Genomic DNA, 9,743 nt, shown 5'->3' on the forward strand with positions numbered 1-9,743 from the left:
GATCTCTACGGAGATGAGGAGACTGTGAGACTGGATCGAGGAAATGAGACGTCTGAGGCTCCACTATTAGTCTTCTCTAGGGTTTGCCTCTGCCGGGTCCTCGCCGATCGTGCTGTGGCCTCCAATTCTTACCCGAAAAAAAAGAGAGACACAGGAGGAGGCAGAGGAGGAGAGAGCATGAAAGAGAGGCCAAAAAGAGACACCGAACATACAAAGAGGAGAAGGCGGGCGACCTCGAAAAAAGTCGAAAAAAGATTTCAGAGGCCATTCAACCTAAAAAACTTGCTGTCGTTTTTTTCATGTCTCACCCAAGAAACCGAGACGCTTGGTGGGTTATCAAGAAATTGGCAATCCCTATCTATCTTCAACACCGCCCCCCCCCCCTATTTTGCTCCAAAATCCCAGACATGGACAACCAAATCGCCTCTTTAAACTTGGACCAAACATGAGCTCAAGGGAACTAACAGGAGAGTGAGCGAGCTTCGTCGGGATCCGTCCTATTTTTGCCGTCCAGACAGAGCTATCGATTTCTTCTTCCCTGTTCCAGACATTCAGACAAGTGGAACCAGGCACGGTGGCAACACATATTGGAACAGAGGAGGGGGAACACAACGCCAGCACAAGCAGTGGTAGTCAGTCTCTCCAGTACAGTTGTTCCTCTCAACTCCTCCTTTTCGAGGTTCCAACTTCCACTACACACTCACCCGACGTTAACAACAATAAGATCCCCCTTACTCGTGGATGGAACCCTTTATATAAGAGAGGAACGACCGAAATATTCATCACCATTGGTTGAGAGGTATTCCAGGGATTTCATCATTGTCAAAACCATGACTATATTTCCTTGTACTTGTACAATCATGGCATCTTTGCCTCTCTGCTACTTTAAGAGCTAAAGCGCTAGTCTCGTCGTCCCAAGTTTGGCAACAGCTGACGAGTTCCAATTTGAGACAACGACGTCGCCCTCCCTCCAATTTCCCTCTTCCTTTTCGTTCAAATGGCCCTCATTTGGATCCTGAGGTTGCGAAAATGTATGTTCCAAAAACTAAACCGAGGTTCCAAAGAGCCATTGCAGCTAAAATCAAGAGAATCGAGTTGGGCGAGGCCATCTTGTCAAGTTTATGTCCGAAGGAAATCTTCTGCTTTGGACAGGTTGCCATTAGGGACTCACTCGATAGTTTCTTGCTTCAATTAGTGATTGCCTTTTTGACCATAGCATTTGATACTATTGGAACGGTCTATTACTTGTCAATCAAAGGCATCCATATGTTTGGGGATAGAGATAATCAGCTATAATTATACTTCAATCAAGTATTGAGAGAGAGAACTCATAAATGGTGAAGATACGCTTGAGTGTCATCCAAAGTAATAGAAAAAAATATTGCTTACCTCAAGTCACAAAGATCCAATTAAGTATGAGTATAGATCAACTTATATATTAAAACCATTTTCATGTTTTAGCTCTCGTCAGTGACCTATGAAAATGCTCAAAAACATTGGTTGTATTTTCTTCATTAACAACAGAAATGATTTGGTAAAATTGGGCAAAGCAGGATCTCAAAAAGTTACAAATGTCTCAACGAACGACGCCAGTTTTACTGGGAACTACTCGCGGACCTCACTTGACATTTTCAAACGAGATGAATCCATCCTTGCTCTTTTTAACGTTTACATAAACTGTGACATCCTTCCTTTCCTTGCTTCTTCAACGAGCTAAATTGAACGGATCACCGAAAGTTACTCCTTTTCAATTAATTTGTAACAGTGGGGTGACTAGCCTGTCCAGAGACGTGGAAGCTCCTCCTTTTGTTCCAATTCAGGGACAGAGGGCACACTTTCCATGTGGAGGAGCAGGATATCATGGGCTTTGCTCCAGGCCAATAAACTCCACAATATTTACATGAAACGAGTCCAGGAACCCTCCCAAGTCAACGAGACGAGCTCGACTCTTCATGTCCCCTCAGTTTATGACCACCAGTGTAACGTCACTTCTACTACTACTACTACTACTACTACTACTACTACTACTACTACTACTACTACTACTACTACTACTACTACTACTACTACTACTACTACTACTGCTTCTTGTTTTATCCTATTGCTTCAAGTATTCGAATAGTTGCTAGCTAGTAAAGGCACAAAATCCAGTGACCACCATCAAGCAGTTTCTCTGACTTTTGGGAGTGTGTACTGTGTGTGTGTGTGTGTCGTTCCTGATCCTGTATGCCACAGAGTTCTACTACTTTTCTTCTATTAAGTCTGTCCAAGGAACGAGAAGGCCACAAAAAGTCTCAAAGAGCATTGACCTCTAGTCGGATATCGTCGTCGCCGTCGTCGTCAAGTAAGAATCCAGCTCTAAAAAGAGCGGGCCCTGTCTGCTCTTCCCGGGAGTATACTACATCCATACTCTAGGTTTCGACTAGGACTCCAATGGGTGAGTATGAGTTCTTTACATGGCTGGATGGATCGATGGATAGACCGACGAGTGGCTGGCCCACACCTGAGTCTCGTAGCATCATCATCGTCATGTTTGAGAGCTCGCTCGCGGTCCTCCTCTCCCACATGATGTTGATAATGAACTCGGGAGCGAGTCTACGGCGGATCGACCATGTCTGGATCGCTTGAGCACCTCAAGGACTAAATCGTCCGAATCAAACTGACTCCGGAGGCCAGTGCCATCTAGGAGGCCAGAAACAAACTAAATGGGGAAGTGTACCAGAGGTTGCGACAGTAACAAACATCACGCACCGCATATTAGATTGGAAAGGCACATTGGAAAGGGGTTGGGTCGACTTTGCAAAGGACATTGCGTTGGACATTAGAGGACATTTTTAGTTCATTAAAGGGATTATGGGGTTAAAAATGTTAGCCCAAAAAGCGCCAAGAAAGTCGAAACGGGTGATTACTAATTGTGGCCATGGGACCCTTCCATTGGTAGTTAATAGGAAATGTTATAGACCAACTTTTGCTGTTTTGGGGACTGGCCTTATAGACTTAAAAAGTACCTCTGGCCAAATTGTTCTGTCTATTCAAAATAGAGGATTTATTTTTCATTACGTACATGTATTTGAAACACATGAACAATAATCTAATGTCTTGCTAAAAGGTAGTCTCAAAACTCAACATAATGTATTTGTCATTTTCAATTGTTTGTTTTGCCAAACTTTGGTTGAACACCAAATATAATTATGTACAAACGACTTTGAATTTTGGCTTTGTTTTGCATGAAAGCAAAAAAAAAAGATTTTTCCCAAATGTCACTTAATGTTTTGAACCAATCAACCCTATCTCGAATTGTCCTTTTCATTACCTGGATGGAGGTAAAGCCCCTTACTTCATGTAGGAATGGACAAACAAACGCAACACCAAGAGAATACGCTCTTAGGATGCCAGGTTTTATCAAGACGATACCGCTGAACAATTAATTGTTTAAGAATTGTGATGCAATGGAAATATCACCAACCTTTCTGGGACACATGTCAAAACATGCAAGGGTTAGATTGCTTCCACTTATCACTTTCAAGTAAGAATTAGGTAAGCAGTTCCATACTGTTTGCTTGATGGCAGATCAAAACTTTGGAATTGTCATTTTTTTATTGGTGAATAATTTTTGAGACTGTATTTTTGTCAAACTAACTTTCATCTTATCCCAAGAATTATTAGCTTCTTAAACAGCAAAATAGTACCTGAATTGTTATGTACTCAAAAATAACGGAAAAAAGAACCATGTTCAAAACTCTACCTTAAGTAATGTTTACTTAACGTCAAGGAGGGACAGATTAATAACTCGAGTTAAGTAAGGGAACATTCACGTTCATTAATGTTTTTCAAGCCCGCATTTAGAAATCTTTGTACATACTGTAAATCTGGTGCATTTAAACGCTACAAAAACATCGACTATTTTTGGGGAACTTTTGCCAATTCATATCAACCTTGGAGTATGATGATACTTTCTGTTATGTTTTATAAGAATAACGTTTGGCTTCTCCCGAACAAAATAAAGGTCTGAAAGGCAGAGTGCTTCACTCCGCTCTGCTCTCTTCAAGGTTGTTTGTTCGCACTTAAGGGCAGAGGGAGTGGTTCAACACGCTGCCTGAAAAGCTCTGGTGAATAGGCTTTTCTTGGGATTGTTTTTGAACGGTACAATATTAAAAAAACTTTTCTATCTACATCAGAAAACCTGGAAAAGCCTCAAATCAGCTAAATGGCAACAAAAAAATAGCTTCAATCTTAATTACTTCCCGCGGTGACCTTCTTTAAATCTTCAAACTTCTGGAAAGTAAATGATATTGGTATAATCTTGATTGGTTATCTATTGCATATCTACGGGTTTGAACCAATGCTTAGCATGAAATTCCAAGTAAGCACAGGCAAGAATTCAATTTCACTTAAAAGGTAAAGTTACATTTAGTAAGAGCATTGAATTAGTTTTCTAACAAGTTTGAGTTTGACTGACATCATCCGTAAAAAAACACTACTTGTCTGGAAGAATCCGTCTTTAGTCTTTGATACGTATACGTCCTATGGCTGTGCAATCGCTACCCTCGGCTAAAACGTTAGTTTAATGTTTCTTTTTATTTTTAACTTATTATCCATCAATTCAAATCTTTTTAATGAATGTAAGTCAAATAAGTCTGACGGAGATTGCCACTTTACCCCACAAACCATAACTGTTTTTAAATTGGAAATTTTGTTCTCGTTCCATTTTGGGAGGTAACTCTACGTTAACCCGATTTGGTAAGGAATTTCGATCAAAGGACCTCGCACTTAACCGCAAGTGCTACTTCAATTTCGACATTGCATTCTTAATACCCCATAAGATTTTGCTAACTCTAAGCAAAAATGCATTGCAGATAGAAATTGCCATCCATGAAAGTTCCTTTTTAGCCTTCAGCGGTAACTCTGTGAAACAAAATTAATCCTCTGTCATCTTGATCAGGACATTGTGCAAACGAGCTCGCTCCCTGATTGATTCCAGCTACCTGCTATCCAACAAATCATGATGAGACTCCTACAAGTTTGCTTTCAAAGACCTTGAGCTCTTTCCTCGTCTTAAAAAAGTCCAGGACAAGATCCAGTCGATCTAAGTGAACTCTCTCTCTCTCTTTCTTTTACTGCTTTGAGCCAAGGATGGAGAGCCGAAATGCTCCCAATCGGAACACCTATGTGCAAAGAGAGCGGCCTGAAATAGGGGAAAGCCCGAGGCCATTTTTGAGACTGTGACCATTGCACGAGGATCGCGAATGAATCTGTCCGAGTGAGAAGTGTGAAGTGAGAACTGCGTGAGTCTCCGGAAGAATGTACTACTCAAATGTACCCTCATATCCATCGGCCTTGACTGGACGGTTTGATTCACCATCGGTGCCTCGAATGTACAACTTTGGTTCGGATTACTCGACGGCGCCTTCCAAGCGGTTTAGTGATGCTTTCAACTCCACGAAGTACAACTTCTACGACAGTAGCTACAAATTTCCGTCCAGGACTCGAGCCTCGAGCGTTGGACCGCCTTCTCTGCGATATCGGGACGTGATCAATCCAATCCGTGCCAAGATCAATACGGCCTTCTCGGATGAAAAGCCTTTTGAAAGCAAAGTCTACTATACTCGAGCCCCGTCCTTGGTGAAGGAGACAACGCGAGATGATCTAATTGATTCCATCCTCCACACAAGAACCAGCGAGAACCGTCGGATGCCAGGATTTTTCACGGCCACCAACTGGGAGGAGAGAAACTACGCCAATGTGGACTGTGACAAAGTCCATCCTGGAATTTACCTTGCCAACGCTGAAACAGTCAAGAACATTGATTATCTCAAGTCTATCGGAGCCACTCACGTGTTAAACACAGCTGAAGGTCACGTGAAGGTGAACCCTGGAATGTATCCACTCCACAACATCAACTACTACGGATTCCACGTTGACGATCACCCCAATGCGAATATCTCCCGATTCTTCACCCGAACCAATAACTTTATTGAAGAGGCCCTCAATCGCAATGGAATTGTTGTAGTAAACTGTGTTATGGGCTGGTCTCGGTCTGCCACGGTGGTGGCTGCCTATCTTGTAGCTAAGAAAGGCATGACTGCCAACCAGGCCGTGGAGCAAATCCGCCGATCTCGGCCCATTCGTCCTAACCCGGGATTTTTGAATCAGTTGTCCGACTTTGACAACATTTTTAAGAAGAGGCTTGTTTGGTAAACCGATTTGAATTTGTTTCGGATCTTATTTTTGTGTTTAGAATGTAAATCAAAAAAACATGTTTGTTAAGTGGGGACACTTGCGTTCCTCTTGAGGCCCGAATTTGATCATGAGAGTATGAACGGTTTATTTCTGAAAGAGCAAGTATACATGTAAGGATGAATGTGTGATTGTATGTAATACCATATTTCATTATTTCCATTTGAAATACATTTTTGACAAAACTAATCATCTGATCAAACGCGCGGGTAATGGATTCCTTACTTCTCCTTCCTAAAATCACCTTTGTGTCTTGGAATCTTCAAGAAATGAAAAGGGCAAGCGAAAAAGGCATTGAAAGAGGACAAATACAGAGTAAAGGGATTTGACAAATTGGTTTCATGTAATATGGGAACAGTTGAAGATTTTTTTTCCACTCTGAACTTCGCCCTGATATTGCACACGGGTTGTTTCACATCTGGCAAGGTTTTTTTTTTGCTCAAAATCAAGGCAAAATTGAGCCTCAAACGGAGAAAAATGAGAGAAAGAGGTTGGGAGATACTGGACTTTCGACTTGAACTGATTGCGAATCTTCGTCATCTTCACTTCCACTGCTATTCATCTCCCGGACCAAACATGGATGACCAAGAGATTGCCAGAACAAAACACGACATTTCCGACAGAGCATGAGCACTTCCGTGTAATCCTCTTTGAGGCCAAAGCGCCAACGCAAGGCTTTGTAGATGATTTTCCAATCCTTATGGCCTTTCAGATCAGCTTTTTCATTCATGATGAACTCAATTTGCTGCTTGGTGAAATGTGTTTGAACCAATTCACGCCACACCCGCTTCTCTCGCGCAATCGTACTCATAGTAAGGCAGGTGTCACCGGCTCGTTCCACGTCCTTGGGATCCGAGAGCCTCAAGAGAATCTCACGGATGCATTCCTCGGGTAGCGAGTTAATCAAGCCGTTCTTATTCACGGGTGAGCTTTCGCGGTTGAGATTGGCGGCGGGTGTGGCCAAGTCCTGTTTATAGGTAACCTGAAAATTAATTGCAGAGGTCGTTTAAAAGTTTTCGTACGTTGTTTTTATAAATACAAATTGTACGGAGGCATTCATGTTTTTTGGGAGTGACTGATTCTTCGCTAACCAAAGTCGATCGATTTTATTGAAAAATATGATCATAAAATTCTCTCCGATTTCGAGACCTGATTGGATAATCGGATCAGTCGGAGCATACCTCATCTTATAGGATCGCTTTATAAGCACTGTTAGTCTTTCATTTCTGTTGGAATTACGATCATGGTAAGCGGCTGAGGAACGTCGAACTTTTCTGACTTCCTTTGATCTGATGTCATTTCACGCGTTCGAGGATAAGTTTGAATATTAGCACACCAGATGGTACAATTTTTTGAAGATTTTTGAAGACACAAAAGACATGACACGATTAAGTCAGTGTTGATAAAAGTGTTATAAATGCCTATCAAATCTAATTCGACATGTTCTCTTTTTAGTGTACTTTGAAGTAGAATATCGGAAGCAACAAAGATAACATTTGGCATCTTAATCGTGAATCACAGAATCCAATCAATCATCATGAAGAATACCCGCTTCTGAATTAAACTTCTGAGGTCTCACGCAAGCAAATGGACCCACCGATTGTTCACTTGAGTGATTAAGACCAAAGGAACCACAGAACGAGATAAAAAAAAATACCCCTACCAACTGAAGCGGAACCCCATAGTGATGTTTGATCTTTTTTACACAACCTAACCTAGAACTGACAATCGTCTTCGAAACCAAGCTCCTTCAAATCGTTGCAGGAAATTGACCAAACGTTTCATCTCGTTCATTCAATGACAACACCTTTACATTGTACTTAAGCTCTGGTGCGATTATCGAACCATCGTGTCCTTGACGCAATATGTTTTGTCAGCAGAAAAAAGTGAAGCATTCTAGTTCAGGTCTACCTCTAATTACCCGGACGTGGGGAGGCAACGATTATAGCCTCTTTACCTGCATTTTCTCGACCATTTCCGTGATTTTCCGCTTGCTCTCAACATGTTGTTTGAACAAGGCCTTGCTGCCGAGATGAGTGCCCCAAACGTGATATATGGACAGGGTTGCGTGAAGTTCGTCCAAGAGTTTCCGAAGGACATGCTGATTGACATTGTTCTTGTAGACCATGTCTGCCATTTCCTCCAGCATCCGGAAAAGGACCTTTTGAGCAGCCCCTGACAATTGACTGAGTCGATCGTGACTGAACAGCTTGTACATGATCTTGGAGACGTAATTGAATCTTCGAATATCTTTGACTGCATTCAAGAAATCCAAGCGGAGGAAAGCCTCAGCCAAACCATTGAAGCCAGCGATTTCTCGGGTGGACTTGATGGTGATATTGTAGTAAGGCTGCGAGATCATCTGAGGCAAGTGGAGCTCTCTGTTCAGGTGCTTGACATCGTTGTCATTGGGTTTCACAGCCTCTTTGGTCAAAGTGAAGCACTTCTTAAGTAAGCTGACCTTGGACACGGGCTCCTTGAAACTGGAATGGTTAACTGGGGACGAGGATGGAGACAGGGAGTAACTCGAGTCCCAGCTTCCCACTTCCATAGGAGAGCTTTCAGATCCACTGTCATCCAAGGACTCTCCTGTTTCATGGACCTGGAGGTCAAAAGTAAAACCATGATGGTGGTTGCTTTGATGAGTGACGTTCCACACGGTCTTCTTCATTTCCCATCCTCCATTGTAGCGAATCCATTTCTCCCCTGGACTTCGCCAATCTTTGGAAACGAAGGGCATATTGTGATGAACCTCTAATCAAATGAACCAACACCAACACCACTCACTGTGTGAATAAATGTTTCTGTGATTGAAAGAGCACAGTATGTTGACAAGGCCTTCTTCTCTCAAACTGTTCCCACCATCGTCATATTATGGTGGCAACGAGAGCGCTCGCTGCTGTTGTAGGTTCTTTCTTCTTGTGTTCCTTCCAATGGTGCGCACTTACTCTTGTTGCCCACAAGGAAGAAGCTGTCCGACATTGTCAGCCAGACCACATCATACATATTCACATGCCCAGTTTCCCTTTAAAGTTGTTGATTTTTAGCTTCTCAAGGCAGAATTGTGCCTGTTCGTCTTCCCTCAATAGTGTTCACTCTCGAGTTGACATGCTCAGAAGGCATTGAAGGCACACAAAGCAGGCCTACTCGATGATAGATGACCCAGCATGCCTGTTCTTCAGTAGTCCTTTGTAAAAACCGACGAGAAATTGGGGAAGGAAAGGCGGAGTTTCACAAGACAAAGATCTTGGGGATTTCCGTCGGTTTTTCCCATTGGCATGGAGCAAAAAATCTCGCCCTAAAGAAATTATTTTTAATCGAGGAATAATGAACGTACTGCATTCAAAGCCTGAGCTACAAATGTCACAGCTGTTGTCATGTTCTTGTGGCTGTAGACAAGAAGCAAGGCCCTTCCTTCTCAGGCCTAGATGTGTCCATCAGTGTCGTCAAAAGAAGCAAGAGGCTAGCTTTCATGTACTGGTCTGACTAATGGTACTTAACTTTTT

At 42.4% G+C, this 9,743-nt stretch overlaps 2 protein-coding genes across 2 annotated transcripts; one reads left to right on the top strand and one right to left on the bottom strand.

The window, feature by feature from the left end:
* Window positions 1–5,206: 5,206 nt before the first annotated feature.
* Window positions 5,207–6,426, top strand: LOC131890177 (dual specificity phosphatase 29-like). Its single transcript, XM_059239476.1, has one exon. It carries the CDS (start codon window positions 5,302–5,304, stop codon window positions 6,196–6,198), a length of 897 nt encoding a protein of 298 aa, XP_059095459.1. The 5' UTR covers window positions 5,207–5,301; the 3' UTR covers window positions 6,199–6,426.
* LOC131890176 (F-box only protein 25-like) lies at window positions 6,179–9,398 on the bottom strand. Its single transcript, XM_059239474.1, has 2 exons — window positions 8,195–9,398; window positions 6,179–7,219 (listed from the first exon to the last, which is right to left on the bottom strand). Exons 1-2 carry the CDS (start codon window positions 8,975–8,977, stop codon window positions 6,701–6,703), a joined length of 1,302 nt encoding a protein of 433 aa, XP_059095457.1. The 5' UTR covers window positions 8,978–9,398; the 3' UTR covers window positions 6,179–6,700.
* Window positions 9,399–9,743: the final 345 nt, after the last annotated feature.

Source organism: Tigriopus californicus, chromosome 11 (genome assembly GCF_007210705.1).
Source record: "Tigriopus californicus strain San Diego chromosome 11, Tcal_SD_v2.1, whole genome shotgun sequence".
NCBI lineage: Eukaryota > Metazoa > Arthropoda > Copepoda > Harpacticoida > Harpacticidae > Tigriopus > Tigriopus californicus.